General features: G+C 42.7%; 1 protein-coding gene, 1 non-coding gene and 1 pseudogene across 3 annotated transcripts in view; 2 read left to right on the top strand and 1 right to left on the bottom strand.

The window, feature by feature from the left end:
- Positions 1 to 17,627, top strand: part of RALGPS1 (Ral GEF with PH domain and SH3 binding motif 1) — a 362,265-nt gene that overhangs the window by 42,076 nt on the left and 302,562 nt on the right. For both annotated transcript variants that reach the window (XM_075560767.1, XM_075560766.1), the window contains exon 3: positions 8,543 to 8,650. In XM_075560767.1, the coding sequence (XP_075416882.1) occupies positions 8,543 to 8,650 (108 nt within the window). The remainder of the gene's footprint in view (positions 1 to 8,542; positions 8,651 to 17,627) is intronic.
- LOC142460320 (U2 spliceosomal RNA) lies at positions 3,221 to 3,411 on the top strand. Its single transcript, XR_012786552.1, has one exon. It is a non-coding gene; the product is annotated as a U2 spliceosomal RNA (small nuclear RNA).
- LOC142460201 (large ribosomal subunit protein eL19-like) lies at positions 13,967 to 14,573 on the bottom strand (annotated as a pseudogene).

The following is a 17,627-nucleotide window of genomic DNA, read 5'->3' as shown; positions in this document are numbered from 1 at the left end:
TTTCTTTGATGCCTGATACCTGATCCCTTCAACATCTTGTGATCACACAGGCCGGTGTGCTTCTTCCATGTTGGCTTTGTTGCTTCTGAGCTAGATGGCCACTTGTTTACCCTCAAGCCTTTAAGACACCAGATGCTATATATTTTGATAGCTGGGCACCATCAACTCTCTTCACCACATTTGCTTATGCACCCGCTTTGTCTTCAGTGATCATGTGGGGAAGGTGAGCATCATGGAATGCCAGTTTAATAGCACAAAGTGTTCTTGCATTGAGGGAGTACTTGAGTGGAGGCCCAATGTCCATCCGCTACCTTAATACTAAATCTATAAATATATGCACATAGATCTATTTCCTCATTGTCATATATAAATATACTTACATATGTACATGCCTATATTTAGACCTCTATAAATGTCCTTTGCCTCCTAGTTCCTTCCTCTATTTCCTTTTACTTTCCTCAAAGGGTAATCTTGATAAATTTTATTGATGAGTACAAGACACAAAACTTACTATGAAGCAGTTTGAAGAAAATTGAAGACTGCGTTGGTCATTAGTGAGAAAAAGGCCAGCACAGGAATACTGATGATTTTTTTTTGTTTTACATCACAGCATTGTACCTCCTCTCTCTTGGAAGGTATCAGGACTGTCCTAGGAGGATGCCATTGGGAACTTGACCTCATGCACCTTATAGCCCTGCGTTTGCTGCTTCACACTTCCTTTTTGTTCCTCAAACCAAACCTAAGCAAAACCACTGAAAAGGAATATAAGTGGAGGCCCTGAAGGATGGCAGACTGCTGCTTCGACATGGTGTAATTCTCTCGGGCAGGGTGAGCAAGATGAAAACAGTGCCTGCAGAAGTATACAGCCCTAGACGAAGATGAAGAGAAACCATAGCTTCACATGTTGATGTTTTTACTTAATGAAAAATTCTAAGCTTTTGTAGCAATGCTTTTTTACTTACCCCTGTGAGTCAGAATTGACTTAACAGCAGTGACAGTTTTATGCCAATACAGGTTTAAATAAAGTTGCTGTTTTGTCTTCATCATAACTGTCCCTTAGAGTAAGCACTCACTTGTCACCAGCAAACTTATGGGTGGCTGAGTTGAATGATGCTGCTCAGGCCTCCTTACATCCGTATTAAAGCAACTTTTGATTAGACGAGGTCCCTTGTATGAATATGTGTGCGTGGAGTAGGTGCAGTGGGCTGTTACTGAAAGTTACAAAACCAGAATTCCCTTCCCGTGTAAGAGGTTCAAAAGCAATTGAACATTGAGAAAACATCCCAGCCTAGGCCATATCAAATCCTTAAGTCCAGTATTAGCCCATATATCCAATACCAATCTGTTGTAAAGCCCTCCTCAGACTCGTGCAACACATGCAATGATGCCGGGTGCAGCATATCTCAGGCCAGTGGGTGGCAAGTCTTGTGGGTCCAGTTTCAGTGTAAGCATCTTAGCACCGGCGTGGGTATCCACATGGCTCCTTCAACTCCAGGGCTTTAGCGTAGCTCTGTGTGTCTTGTCATCAGGAATATGAAGCCGAGAGTGTGTGTCATACCTCCAGGGAGGAAGATAGGAAGGCGTTCCCAGAATCCTCAGGAGAAGACCATGGCCACACAGAGGCCTCATTTATGACCTGATTGGCAGGCTGGACTCCACTCCTTCTCAAGTTGACAGGATATTATGTAACTGCCAAACTTCCTAAGGAATGAGGGAACCGATTACAAGGATCGGCATGTGACCTCCTCCCTGGGGGATGGACAACAGAAAAGTGGGTGAAGGGCGACGTTGGACAGGGCAAGATGTGACAAAATAATAATTTATAAATTAGCAAGGGTTCATGAGGGAGGGGGGAGTGGGGAGGGAGGGGAAAAATGAGGACCTAATGCCAGGGACTTAAGTGGAGAGCAAATGAGCAAACGTTTTGAGGATGAGGGCAATGAATGTACAGATGTGCTTTACACAATTGATGTATGTATGGATTGTTATAAGAGTTGTATGAGCCCCTAATAAAATGATTTTCTTTTAAAAAGAAAGGAAAAAAAACTTTGAACAGAATGGAATTTAATGTGAGTTACTAAATGGTTGGCAAAAAAATAAAATAATAATACTTTATAATTTATCAAGCTTGGGTTCACAAGGGTGGGAGGGTAGAGGAGGGAGGGAAAAAAGAAGAGCTGATACTAAGGGCTCAAGTAGAAATAAAATGTTTCGGAAATGATGATGGCTACAAATGTACAAATGTGCTTGATACAATTGATGCCTGGGTTGTGATAAGAGCTGTAAGAGCCCCAATAAAATGATTTATAAAAGAAAAAAAAAAAGGAATGGGACTTGTGTTCCCAACTATAATTTATACTCTTCTAGAGTGAACCTTCTTACATGTCTGGTCTATGTGATCATATTTGTGCATAAATGAATATGCGTATATGTGTATGGTTATATGTAAATGTATCTATAATATACATATGTGGGTATAGATCTATACTCTATATAAGTAGGTATGTGTGTGATAAAAGGTAGCTACTTAATAAGTATATGTCGAATGCATGGATCCGTGCTAAGTGTATTTTGGTGGCTGGCTAACACATTTGCATATATGCTGCTGTTGTTGAGGGCCGCTGCGTTGGTTCCCACTAGTAGTGACCCTGTGTGCAGCCTAAGGCAATCCCCCCTGGCCTTGTGCCAGCTCCGCACTCGTCATTGTTTGCACACGTCGTCTTAGCCACTCGGTCGCTCTAGCTTGTAGAGGGTCTTCCTCTTTTTCAGCGATCCTCTACTTTTTCAAGCATGATGTCCTTCTGCAGGGGCTGTCCTTCTTGATAGCATGTCCAAAGTATGTGAGACAAAGTCTCCCCATGCTTGCTTGTAAGGCGCATTCGCACTGTACTTCTTCCCAGGTACAGTTGTTTTTCTTCTCACGTGCATACTAGTATATTTAGTCTTCTCCACAGCACCATAACTCAGGGGCATCCGTTCTTCTTGGCCTTCCTTATTCATTGTCAAGCTTTTGAATACCCACAAAGCGATTAAGAAATGCCACGGCCGGAGTCAGGTGCACTTTACTTCTCAAAACAATATCTTTGTTTCTGACTGCTTTGCAGAGGTTGTTCACAGGAGGTTTGCCTAACACAATATAGTGTTTGATTCCTGAGCAGCTGCTTCCATAGGCACTGGCTGTGGATCCAAGTGAAATGCTTAACACAATGTTATTTATTGAATCGTTTCTCGGCCTTTTGGCTAAGATCAAGGGTAGTATCTGTTCTTATCAGTTTAATATCTGATATGTCCTCTATCTGAGGACAATATATTAAATGGATTTTTGGCGCAGGGAGATGGAATAGGAGCTTGTTCCGTCCACTCCACACAGCAACCTGGTATTGCAGTACTTCCAGGAATGGTGCACAAAAACAAAAACAATGTTATTTATTGGTCTGGTTGTAAGGATTTGCATATGTACACGCTATTATTTAGTGCTTACTGTATGTCAGGCTTTTTCCCCTGCATGTTCTATAGGCAGCATTTCATTTACTCTGACAATAACCCCATCAACATGTATTACTGTTTTATGTCCCTGCCCCCTATTTTATAGATGAGGAAACAAAACCATAGAGAGCTAAATGAATTGACCCCAATCACATGGCATATCTGAGGCTGGTGGCGATTTGAAGCCACACCTTTCTGACTTCTCCCGCTCGTGTCCCTAATCACACACTCACTGTCCCCAAAGGAAATCAATCCCAGATTGTAAGTAGCGTGCTTCCTGAAAGGTGGGCACCAAAGCGAGGATGATTTATAAACCATCTCCTGCTCGGGCCAGTGAACAAAGACTGGAAGGTAGCAGCAGTCAGCATAGTCTTTTATTGCTTTCCCAAGTCTGCTCCGAGGTAAGGAAAGCATCCTATCTCCTGTGAAACTTTTGTTTTTGATAAATCATACGCAGGCATATCACGTTTATTGTAATTCCTTTATTGCACTTTGCAGATTGTGTGCGTCTTTTTATTGTGAATGAAGTGAAAGTTTTTTTTTAATAATCATTAAAAAACTCATTAGTGCATATGTTGCTGTCATCATTTTCAAAACATTTTCTTTCTGCTTGAGCCCTTGGTATCAGCTCCTCTTTTTCCCTCCCTCCCCCACTCTTCCACCCTCATGGAACCCTGATAAACTACAAATGATTAATTTCATATCTTACAGTGTTCATTGTCTCCCTTCACCCATGTTTCTGTTGTTTGTCCCCCTGGGAGGTGGGTTATACATCAATCATTGTAGACTGTTCCCCATTTCTCCCTTTTCTCCCCCACTCTTCCCCCTCACCCTCATGGTATTGCTACTCGCATTACTGTTCCTGAGGGGTTTATCTGTCCTGGATTCTGTGTGTCGAGAGTTCTTATCTGTTTCATTGCATATGTCCCGGTCTAGCCGGATTTGTTAGGTAGAACTTTGGTCATGACAGTGGGGAGCAGGAAGCATTAAAGAACTGGAGGACTGTTTCGTCAGTGCTATGCTGCACCCTGGATGACTCGTTCCTTTCTTTTGACCCTTCTGTGAGGGAATGGTCAATTGTCAACAGATGGACTTTGGTTCTCTTCTCTGACCCCCATCATTTGCATCAATATTTTTATTTGTTTGGGGTCTTCTGATGCTTGTTAGCTGATCCCATTGACACCTCATGATCACACAGGCTTGCGTGCTTCTTCCATGTGCGCTTGTTACTTCTCTGCTAGATGGCCACTTGTTTAACTTCAAGCCTTTAAGACCTCAGATCCTTTATCTTTCAATTATCAGGCACCATCAGCTTTCTTCATCACATTTGCTTATTCACCCATTTTGGCTTTAGTGATCATGTCGGGAAGGTGAGCATCACAGAATGCCAGGTTATTAGAACAAAGTGTCCTTGAGTTGAGGGAGTACATCTGCCGCCTTAATACTTAACATTTAAATATATGTACATAGACCTATATCCTTATTAATATATTTATATATTTACAAATGTACATGCCTATATTTGTACCTCTATAAATGTCTTTTGCCTCCTAGTTCGCTTCTCTCTCTCTTTTTACTTTCCGCCCGTCCCACTACCATGTTCAACAATCATTCGGCTCGCAGTACTTTCTCTGGTGAAGTGCAGGGTGATAGAGCGGCCCATCGTTTTGCAATCAGCAGTTTGTACACATTTTGTTTCATGTTACCCAATGCAATCCCCTCCATGTGCCATCACTTACCCCACTTCCGCCCCGTGGTTTTTGTTTCCATCCCTCTTCCTTTGCTAGCCCTCTGTATTTTTCCCTTGGTAAAATGCTGCCCGTTGTTATTAAATGGTTGATTATTCCAACATGGCCCTGTGAGACGTTTAAACAGCTTTCCTGAACTGCACTAGGCCTCTTGCATCAACCTCTTCTAGTTGCCTCGTAGCCCTTCATTTTATGTAACCCATAGTACAATGCTGGGAAATGGGATGAATACAGCCCTTTTTCAGGTGATGACTGTGAGTAAAACGAAGCATTTGGCTGAGGCCAGGTAGCACCTGGGGCGGAGGCAGCATTTTGACCAGCCTATCTGACTTCAGCGCTCTTAGCCACTATGCGAGGGGTCACCCCCTAAGAAAATGGAAAAAAGCCCCACTGGGCATTTTCCCGTTAGGTAAGCATGGAGCACCTCGCTCTGAGTAAGTGCACCCAGTGGTGTTGCCTGGGCAGGTTCTCTCTGGTCGCAGTGCATTTTTTCATAAAATCTGTCTCATTGAACCTAGTTTTTGTGCTGACTGACGGAAGAGAAGAGTGCGCGGCACTCACATGTTGTTTCCTGCTTGGGCGTTGGTTCTCAGCCTCCTTTCACACAGCTCCTCACGTGTGCTGACCCCCCAACCATAACGTTATTTTTGTTGCTACTTCATCACTGTCATTTTGCTACTCTTATGAATCAGGCGGCCCCTGTGAAAGGGTCATTCAACCCCTAAAGGGGTCCAGACCCACACGTTGAGAACCGCTGTGCTTGGGAAAAATGCCACAGAAACTGTTGTGATGTTGAACACAGCTTATAAGGACAGCACTATAGGACAAGGACAGTGCTATTAGAAAAACTGAAGTATACGAGTGGTTTCTCATTTTTAAAAAGGTGAAATGTCGATTGAAGACAAACCTCGTTCTGGACTTCAACTTTCCGAACAGGTGAAAATGTCAACAACATCCATGTGCCTGTGCTTGAAGACTGCCGACGGACCATTGACGAGATGGGGAAGTTATCTGGAGAATCGTGGAGTTCCATGAGTTTTAAAGGAAGACTTGGCAATGAGAAGGATGACTATGAAATTTGTGCCGTGGGTTCTGCCTGACCAGCAAAAAGAGCATTGACTGGAGGCATGCTGTGCTTTGAAAGAACAGCTCCAAAGCGACCCCGACACTTTCCCAAGGTCACAAGACACGATGCTAATCTTGACTCCAAAAGCAAACATCAGTCAAGCCAGTGGAAGATGGCACTGTCATCTCGCCCAAAAAGTTTCTCAGGTGAAATCAAAGATCAAGACGATGCTTATTTGTTTTTTTCATGTAGGAGGGATATTTGAAGTGAATTTGAAGTTTGTTCCACCAGGTCAGACTGTTCATCAAGCTTTCTATTTAGAGGTTTTGAAAAGATTGCATAATGGTGTGTGACAAAAAAGGCCTGATTTGTGACAAATGGGGGACTGGTTTTGGACCACGGCAATACACCTGCTCACATAGCCATCTCAATGCATCAGTTTTCAGCAAAAAGCAGCATGTCTCTCTTGCCCACACACCTTACTCACCTGACTTCACTCCATGTGACTTCTTTTTGTTTCTGCAAATGAAGAGGGACATGAAAGAACAGCAATTTGATGACAAAGAAAAGGTGAAGAAGAAAACAATAGCGGTATTGTCAAGCCATCTAAATAGATGAGTTTGAAAACTGTTTTCAAGACTGGAAGCACAGGGAGGGAGGGGGGGAAATGAGGAGCTGATGCCAGGGGCTTAGGTGGAGAGCAAATATTTTGAGAATGATGAGGGTAACGAATGTACAAATGTGCTTTGTACAATTGATGTATGTATGGACTGTGATAAGAGTTGTATGAGCCCCCAATAAAATGATAACAAAACAAAAGAAGAATGGAAGCACAGATTTGACAAATGTATTAAGTGTAATGGAGAGTACTTTGAAGGTGATAAGGTTGTTTTGTAAAAATATTTAAATACATAGTTTTGGGGAAAACACTCCGGTTTTGTTGGGGTACCGCCTCACATGTACCGCCTAAGTCTCCTTGTAGTGGACTCATTTGTGAAACCTGTAACTGACACAGGCCGACTGAAATATCCAGGTTTAAGTCCTTGCTCATCTTTCTAACCTCACAGTCTCAGTTGTTGACTATTGGTTTCCCCTTCCTGGCTTAAAAGCACATCCATTTCCAGTAAGATTGCAAAAATTTTCCAGATATAGACTTTTTGGAAAGAGTGAAATAAAGAGCAATTAATAAAAGCATATTCTCTAAATCCCAGCTCCAAATGTTGAGGTTAATGGAAACCACGAAATCCCTCTGCATGAGTTGAGACGAATACAACCATTTATGCACAGGGCACAGTTTCTGGGTGGCAAGCACCATTGGTCCACAGAAGGAGAGCTTGATAAAAGGAAATAAAAGGGAAGAAAAGGTATGGCCAACTTTGCTGGGATCCTGACAGTATTGGGTTTCATGAAACCAGCCATGTTTGGGAAGCTTTACCTTGCTTTTTTATGTCAAAGCCATTCTTTACATGTGGCATTTACAATGTTCTTAACACAAAAACCTTAATAAATAGGACTTCCAGGCCAGTTTCTAAAGCCAACTGATTTCCTCTCACCTCATCTGCCAGCAGGCTTTGAATGCCAAACTACCCGTACATAAAATGCACCACATGTGTTTTTATATTTTACAATAATTTCCTATACTGACTTCAAGTACAGAAGAAAAGGTGAACCCAGGTAATGTTTTAAAAGCATAATGTAACACACTATCTCCTCAGGCCTTCTAAGATACCAAGGCCTATTCGCGGAAGGCCTATACCAAGGAAGAGTGGTAACCTTCCCCCCATTACCCAGCCACCCCCCCAAAAAACCCCACCAGCTGGAAGTGTAAGGGGTGCAATGATTGGAGGTATGCATTTCACAGATAAATAAAAATCTAGGCTAAAATTTTGGCTATTCAGTTGTGTGTGTGTGTGTGTTCAACTACATTGCCTCTATTTCCTTATTAGTAAAATAGGAGTATTAATGGTGGGCCCTCCAAGGATTTTTTATGAGAATTACCATATATACTTGTGTATAAACCAAGTTTTTCAGCACTTGTTTTATGCAGTTTTTTGTGGAAAAGTAGGTGCCTCGAGCATATACAGTAAGTGAGATGTTGCATGTAAAGTGCTCAGCACTGGGATAAAGTGTCAGGCTGTGTCATACAATTCTTTCCCTCTTGAATCCCCAGTTCTGATGTGTATGAGTCAGTGAGACCAAGCCAGACCTTTCAGTTGGTGCCCTGTCCCCCTGTCGCCCACAGGGCAGCAGCAGTTCCGACTCTCTGGAGGGCCAGAGCTGCGACTATGCCAGCAAGAGCTACGATGCCGTTGTCTTCGATGTCTTGAAAGTGACTCCCGAGGAGTTTGCCGTAAGTATGGACGTCACCACTCCAGGGAACTGGAGGGGGGGGGTCACTGTAAAGGGCTCTTTGTTCAGGTTACAAACAACCTAGATGATGCCCGGAAATAGGGGAGGGGACTGCTGAAGCAAGCCTGGTGCATCATTTGAGAAATACCATGCAGCACTGCGAAGTCCCTCTCCTTGGAGAACATGCACAGTGTGAGCACAGGTGCAGGTTACAGCACGTGTTTAAGAGAATGTGTCATTTGTAAGAAGCATGTATAACACATATTTAGGTAAAGAGGCATCGAGCTGATATTTTACATATTCATAAATATATACCTGAATACATTATTTACTGTTATTTCTGATTGTGGAATCCCAGGTAATTGCAATTTATTGTTTCGTCTTTTTGTTTACTTGAACTTTCTACATTTGTGCAATGGCCATTCTTTGTCACGGTAAACATCTGGGTGCTTCTTTAAAATTCTAGAGCCGAAAAGAATCATGTTTTCTCTGCAGCCAGTGTTTTCTCTGCTGGTGCTCTGGCCAGCAGACTGTTCTGCTCGTGGACTGGTCTGCAGGCGTTTGCGCTTTGAGGGAGGTGTCATTAGATGCTGCTGAGACGGCTGTGGCTCATCGCAGCCCGACGCACAACTGAATGAGACACTGCCCAGTCTTACCATTGCTGCTGCGCCAGCCCCACCGCTGCAGCCGTTTCCCTGACCTCTGCCAAGCATGCTGTTGTCTTTTGAGGGCTTTGCAACCTGAGGAGTGCATCTTCTGGCATTATGTCAGACGATGTTCATTCCACTGTTATTCATAAGATTTTCAGTGACTTCTTTCAGAAGTCATTAGCCATTTCCTTCTTCCTAGTCTGTCTTAGTTTGGAAGCTCTGCTAAAACCTGTCCACCAATGGATGACCCTATGGGTATTTGAAATCAGGGAATACAAATATATTGGCTGCAAGGTGACCTTGGCCTTCATTCCCAGAGTCTTGGAATTCTCCCAAACTGTGGAAGTATTTTCTACCCATGCCCACGTCTTCCCTGCCATCCTGCATGCTAGAGGGTTTTAGTCATCCTGGCTGCCTTGGGAGTTAGCTGAGCCCCATCTTGTTGCTGTGCATCGTTGGCTCCCACACTGTCACTTGCATCATCTCCTTCAGTGCACACGAGGGATCCTTTGAGAAACCTGCTCAGACCCTCTACTGGCTCTAGAAGGAGATCCATAGTTTATCCTGAACGCTCCAAGGCCCTCCATGGTTTGGTCAAAACTTCTCTCGTGTCTCCACTTTACTCTCCAGCTACACTGGAGGCCTTTCTCTTTCCCAGGCTCACTGAGCGGCCTTTTACCTCAGGGACCTTAACCCTATTCTTGCTTCAGTGTTAATGACTCTCAAGATGTCCGTTCAGTTACTGATCAAATATCAATCCAAAGAGAAGATTTTCATCAACCTAAAATAGCATCTCCATCATTACCTGTCCACTTGCTTTACTTTGTTTCTCATGACTTTCATTACTACCAAACATTCTATATATAATAATTTGAAAAAAATGTATATACTCCCTAGAGGACAGAAAAGTCATTTGATTTGTTCATAGCTCTTTCCTAGTGCCAAGAATAGTGTCTGGCTCAGATTAGATGCTTCATAAATTTCTGTTGACTAAGTGAATTCAGTTCTGAAAACAACCCAATCCGGACGAGTGTCAGCTACCAAGTTTCTGATACGGAAACTAAGATCTGAGAGATTACTTTCCTTACTCGGATCACATCGTTATGTAGAAGAAGAGGCAGCCCCGAGACGTCATTGCTCAGGACTGGGAGGTAGTAATAAGAACAGCTCTGATTCTTGAGTACTTCGATTGTCAAGGTCTTGTGCTGAGCATTTTACATGCATGGTCTAATTTACTTTCTATAACACCCTTATAAATTAAGTATCATTATTATTTGATTTTACTGAAGAACAAGTTAGTGCTCAGAGGGAAACATTACCCATTTATGCAAGAGCTGTTTGGCGCTCTAGATCAGTGCTGTCCAATAAAAATATAACCTCAGCCACATATTTAATTTGAAAATGTCTACTTGCCACATTATAAAAAGGTGAAATGACTTTTAATAATTCTATTTATCTCAGAGCTTATCTAAATGTATGATTTCAATATGAAGTCAACAAAATTATTAATGAGATAATTTACATTTATAACACTATTATTGTTAAATGCTGCCAAGACAATTCTGACTCATAGCAACTTACTGCACAACAGGATGAAACACTGCCTGCTTCTACACTGTTCTCAAACTGTTGTTATATTTGAACCCCTTGTTATAAGCCGCTGTGTCAGTCCATCTCACTGAAAGTCTTCCTCTTTCTCGCGGACCCTCTCCTTTTCCAAGTGTGCTGTCTTCTCTAGGGACTGGTACCTCTGGTAACAGGTTCAAAGCACATGAGACAAAGTCTCAGCATCCTTCTTGTAAGGAGCGTTCTCTTTGTACTTCTTTCAAAATAAACAAAAGAGTGGGTGAAGGGAGACGTTGGACAGTGTAAGATATGACAAAATAATAATTTATAAATTATCAAGGGTTCATGAGGGAGGGAAGAGTGGGGAGGGAGGGGGAGAAATGAGGAGCTGATGCTAGGGGCTTATGTGGAGAGCAAATGCTTTGAGAATGATGAGGGTAACGAATGTACAAATGTACTTTACACAATTGATGTATGTATGGATTGTGATAAGAGTTGTATGCGCTCCAATAAAATGATTTTTAAAGCGTGCTTGTTTCCTGACAGTGCATGGTGTATTTGGCATTCTTCACTGACAGCACAACTGACATGCACCCATTTTTCCCGGGCCCTCTTTATGTGTTGTCCAGCTCTCACACGCACATGAGAAGCTTGAAATACCGTGGCATGGATCAGACACTCCTTAGTCCTCCAAGTGAAGTCTTTGCTTTTGAAAACCGAGGTTGGTTGTAGGAGATTTGCCTGTTTGATTCCTGTATTGCTGTTCCCATGGGTATTGATTGTATAAGTGAACTGAATTGGCAACCTCCGTCTTTTTTCCCTGTATTATGATGTTGCTTATCGGTCAGTGTGAGGATTTTTATCGTCTATATGTTCAAGTGTAATACATGCTGAAGGCTGTAGTCTGATCTTTATCAGAATGTACTTCAGTTCCTCTTCACTTTCAGCAAGCACGATTGTAGCCTCTGTGTATTACAGGCTCTAATGGATCTTCTCCAGTCCTGATGCTGGATACCCTGCTTGTTTATATCGTCCAGTTTCTTGGATTATTTGTTCAGCATACAGATTGCGTAAGTATGGTGATGTACACCTTTCCTGATTTTAAACCACACATGATGCCTTCTTTGTCTATGCACAGGTCCCACATGAGCTCATTTAAGTGTCCTGGAATTCCCATTCTTTGCAGTGTTCTCCATAGATTATTATGATCCGCAGTTGAATGCTTCTGCATAGTCCATAAATCACAGAAAATCTCTTTGTGGCACTGTCTGCCTTTAACCCAGGTCCATCTGTCATCCCAGCACTATCCCTAGTGTCATGCCCTCTTTTGAATCCTGCTAGACTCTCTGACAGGTTTCTCTTGATGGGCTGCTGTTACCATTTTTTAATTAACTTCAAATTTTACTGATGTGTGATTTTAATGATTTTGTTTGATAATTTTTGCATTCTATTGGATTGCCTTTATTTGGAATCATCATGAATATGAATCTTTCCAGTTGATTAGCCAGATAACTGACTTCCAAATCTCTTGGGTCATAGACTAGGGAGTGCTTCCAGTGTTGCATCTGCTTGTTGAAAACAACTCAATTGCTATTTCATCAATTCCTGGAGCCTAGTTCTTCACCAGTGCCTTCAGTACAGTTTGGGCTTCTTTCTTTTTTTAAATCATTTTATTGGGGGCTCGTACAACTCTTACCACAATCCATACCTACATCCATGTGTCAAGCACATTTGTACATTTGTTGCCCTCATCATTCTCAAAACATTTGCTTTCTACTTGAGCCCTTGGTATCAGCTCCTTATTTACCCTCCACCCCCCCTTGATCCCCTCTCCTTCATGAACCCTTGATCATTTATAAGTTATTATTATTTTGCCATATCTTAAACACTGTCCGACATCTCCTTTCATCCACTTTTCTGTTGTCTGTCCCCCAGGGAGGAGGTTATATGTAGATACTTGTAATCGGTTCCCCCTTTCTACCCAACCCTCCCTTCACCCTCCTGATATTGCCACTCTCAGCACTGGTCCTGAAGGGGTCATCTGTCCTGGATTCCCTGTGTTTCCAGTTCCTATCTGTAACAGTGTACATCCTCTGGTCTAGCCGGATTCGTAAGGTAGAATTGGGATCATGATAGTTGAGGGTGGGGAGGGGGGAGGAAGCATTTAAGAACTAGAGGAAAGTTGTATGTCTCATCATTACTACAGTACACCCTGACTGGCTCATCTCCTCCCCGTGAACTTATGTAAATGGATGTCCAGATGGGCTTTGGGTCCCCAATCTGCACTCCCCCTCATTCACAATTTTTTGTTCTTTGATGCCTGATACCTGATCCCCTCGACACCTCGTGATCACACAGGCTGCATGCTTCCTCCATGTGGGCTTTGTTGCTTCTGAGCTAGATGGCCACTTGTTTACCCTCAAGCCTCCAAGACCCCACAGGCTATATCTTTTGATAGCCGGGTACCATAAGCTTTCTTCACCACATTTGCTTATTCACCTGCTTAGTTTTCAGTAATCGTGTTGGGAAGGTGAGCATCATGGAATGCCAGTTTAATAGGACAAAGTATTCCTTCATTGAGGGGGTACTTGAGTGGAGGCCCAATGTCCATCTGCTGCCTTAATACTAAACCTAAAAATATATGCACTTAGGTCTACTTCCCCATCATCATATATAAATATATTTACATAGGTGCATGGCTATATTTAGACCTCTATAAATGCCCTTTGCCTCCTCGTTCTTTCTTGTGTTTCCTTTTACTTTCCTCTTTGGACTTCTTTCTTAAGTAGCCTGGGCTCTTGGTCGTATGTTGCCTTCTGAAATGGTTGCGTGGTGACCAGTCTTTCTGGTACAGGGACTCTGTGTATTCTTTCCACCTTCTTTGGATGCTGCTTGTGTTGGTCCATATTTTGTCCATGGCTGTTGTTGTGAGGTGCTCTCAAGTTGGTTCTGACTCACAGCCCTGTCTACAGACAGAACCAAAAACTGTGCTGACCTCACAGTTGCAGCCACTGTCAGTCCATCTCCTAAAGGGCCTTCCTCTTTTTATTTCTTTTCCCAGGACCAGGTCAACAAGGCTTGCGTTTATTGAGTGACTGTCATTAGAACTGCCAAGGCCACTGTGTACAGAGAACAGAGGGGGAGTTTATTTCTTGGACAGTCTTGATGAGCTCTTCTTTCTTGGCCTGGAGTTCCCCCTCTCAGCGCTGCGTGCCTCCTTGGTCTTAGGCCTGCGTGCCTCAGCCTGCTCAGCCAGAAGCTTCTTGCGAGCCATCTGCCTTCAGCTTGTAGATGTATTCCATGAGAATCGCTTGTTCTTAGACACGGGCCCCTTCCCCTTCAGGGACAAGATGTGATACATACGGCGGTCAATCTTCTCCGACTCCCCGTGTCTCCTGAGCAGCCGGCGCAGAATCCTCCTCCTCATCCACGTGATCTCCTCGGGCATGCGAGCATCGGCAGTACCCACTTGCTACCTCTGCCTATATATACGCCTGCCCTTCCGGTGGCCTAGGGTGTTTTTGTGGCACCGGGCCCGAGAATGGATGGTCACAGGTTTGCGATGCTAAGGCCCGCTTGGATCAGTTTCCGGAGGTGCTGACGGGAGTTGGCATTAGCAGTTTCGTTGGTCTTGTTGGGGTCCACGCAGACCTTCTTCTCGCCACAGCAGAGGACGCTGGAGGCGAGCCTCTTCTGAAGCCTGGGCATGCTCAGGGCTGCAGCCGCAGCGCCGAAAGGGGGTCTTCCTCTTTTTCATTGACCCTCTACTTTACCAAGCATTTTGTCATTTTCCAAGGACTGGGCTCTCCTGTGGCGATAATTGTACAACTCTTCTTGATATGACTGAATTATTGAATTGTATGACATGTGGATGAAATGCTAATAAAACTGTTAAAAAATAACAGGGACTGACTTGAACAAATATTGTAGCATTTTCTCACTTAGCTTCTGTATCAGTAACAAAGCTATTCTTTTATATTCTCCCCCTCTAACAAAGAAGTATAAAAGACCAAGACTCCCCATATTCTAAGGAGCATTTTGACCATACTTCTTCCAAGACAGATTTGTTTGTTCATTTTGGAGTTGCATGTTACTTTCAATATTCTTCATTAATACCCTAATCCAAATGCATCAATTCTTTCGTGATCTTCCTTACTCGTTGTCCAATTCCAGGCACGCCTTCGTTCTCAAAGTGGCTTCTGTGTTCTTTAACACTTCAGAGTTATAGTGCAGTAGGTTTGGCCATTGAAGTGCATCTTGACTACTTCTTCCATGAACATTGATGGTGGGCCCAAGCAAGATGAAATCCATGACAACTTCAATCTTTTCTTAGTTTATTACGGTTTTGTCTGTTGCTCATTCAGTGTTATAAATTGAGGTTTGAATTTTTTCTTCAGTTCTTTCATCCTGAGAAATTCCAATTTTGTTTTTAACTCCAGGTCTTTGTACATGTCAGTATAGTACTTTATTTTGTCTTATCGAACGAACCACCTTTGAAATATTCTAGTCAGTTCTTTGACCTCAGAATTTCTTCCATCCACTTTCACTGTTCTGCATCCGAGGGCAAGTTTTGGAGTTTCTCTTGGCATCCATTTTGGTCTTTTCTTGATTTTTAGTGACTTCTGCTTCCTTCGTGTATAATGTCCTTGATGGCATCCACACTCACCTGGTCTTCATTCTTTAGTGTTCACTGTGGGAAGTCTATTCATGAATTGATTTTAAAAGGTTGTACTTTGGCTCTCATGGACTTCATTTCATTTTTTTCCAGCTTCGGCCAGAACTCAAATACGAGCAATTGATGGTCTTTGTAGTCTGCTCCTGACCTTGTTCTGACCGATGACACCGAGCGTCTCCATCATCTCGTCCATGGATACAGTTATTTGATTCCTTTGTCTTCCTTCACACAAGCTCTGTCTGTAACAAGGGGCTACAAAAAGTACTTGAAGAGATTTCATTATCTTTCCATTTAATTTTCCTACCAATTTTTGAAGCTTCCTCATATACTTGTCAATTTTGTTATAAAATCTCTAGTGTTGTTTCTATCACCAAGGCCATGTTTTCCAACTACCCCCCTTTCTTCTTTTCTTCAACTTTGCATTTCAGTCAGCAGTAACTGGTTCCTAGAGTCATATTTTGTACATTCCATGTTCTGATTCTTAGTGGACATGTACAATTCTTCTCATTTTGAATCATGTATGTCAGTAAGTGCTCTGTTTTGAGCCTCACCTGTGGGTTCATCTTTTGACACTGTAGCAGACACTGTTCTGCTGTAGTCATAGATTCTCACTGGCTAGTGTTTTCTGGAGTAGATCGCCTCGTCCTCTTTCTACTCTGTCTTCTTCTTGACGCTTTACTGAAGCCTGTCCACCGTGAGTGATCTTGCTAGAACTTGAAAGAACAGTGGCGTAGCTTCTAGCCTCACAGTAGCATGCAGGCCACCACAGTGCCACCGACTCACAGACTGCGGGTGCATTCATAGCATGCACCCCATGCAGATGCTCCTTTGCCACATGTATGTAACTTTTGGTCACCATGCTGGACAAATAGCTCTCAAATATACAGTATTAGCCATGAATAGTCATTCATAATAGCAAAAAGATAGAAACAGCCTCTCCTTTAAGAAACGTTATGAACCTATGAATCTTTTACAATTTGCATTTGTTTGTTGTCTTATAAAGAGGTATGTGCTTTAGTTTCATGAAAGAAATGAAGCAATGTGAGATGTAAAAATCCCTTTATAGTTGATCATTGTATGGAATGGTAGAGAGTTAAGTTGTGTCCTAAAACAACATTGCCCAGCAAGACTCCTTGGTAAGATTGTGGGCCCACTTTCCTAGCCTTAGCTCTAGGTTGTTGTTTGACCTGCCACTGGCCAGTTCTCCGAGCGTGAGGAAGACTGTCGGCAAGGGCAGTGAATGCTTTGAAGGTGTAGTCCTAACTTGGTTTCCTCTGCTAAGCCTAGTGACTTAGATGTGAAGCCAGGCCGCCTGGCATTTTTGGTCTCTGGGGAAGCATTGAAGTTGCCAGGATTCCAGAACTGAGTAAGACCACCCGGTAGTTTGGTTTCTTGTCTAATAATATGGAAGAAGTAAGAAGGTAGGCATAAAAGTCCATTTAAAAATGATTTAAGTGGTTTTAGGAAAGTTATCATTGTTGAATTTCACTGAATCCTCACATAAAAGCATGCAGAGCAATGTGATAGCAAATCCATGAACAACATTACTGTAAGAACTAATGACAAGGCAACAAATGCATGAAAAGATGCTTGTGATTACTGCTTATTCGAGAGATGCAAAGTAAAATTACAACAAGGTGCCATCTTACTCCTGCAGTCATGGAACTGATCACAAAAACAACACATGCTCCCAAGCCTGTGGGGGAATTAGAACGCTGATTTGGTGATGGGATTGTAAAATGGTACAACTACTGTGGAAAACAGTATGGCCCTTCCTGGACAGGTTAGATTCAGGAATCTCTAAGTAGATACCTAGAGCTTTTATAACAGCGACACAGATACATGCATGTTTGTGTATGTGTCAATGATGCCATGGGTAGCTCATCAATGAGTGCTCATCAATAGACAGGTGGGCAAGCAAATTGTGGTGCCTACATGTAGTGGAACAGTACACAGCTAACATAAAGATAATGTTCTGAATCTGGAGCACTTTTGCTGAGTGAAATAAGTGAAGCACAGAAGGACAAATATTATATGGTCTCACTTTTGGAAAAAGACAAGGATCGATAGACATACTGAAAGCAGCA

Source organism: Tenrec ecaudatus, chromosome 10 (genome assembly GCF_050624435.1).
Source record: "Tenrec ecaudatus isolate mTenEca1 chromosome 10, mTenEca1.hap1, whole genome shotgun sequence".
NCBI classification, from domain to species: domain Eukaryota; kingdom Metazoa; phylum Chordata; class Mammalia; order Afrosoricida; family Tenrecidae; genus Tenrec; species Tenrec ecaudatus.
This window is presented reverse-complemented; position numbering and strand designations above follow the sequence as displayed.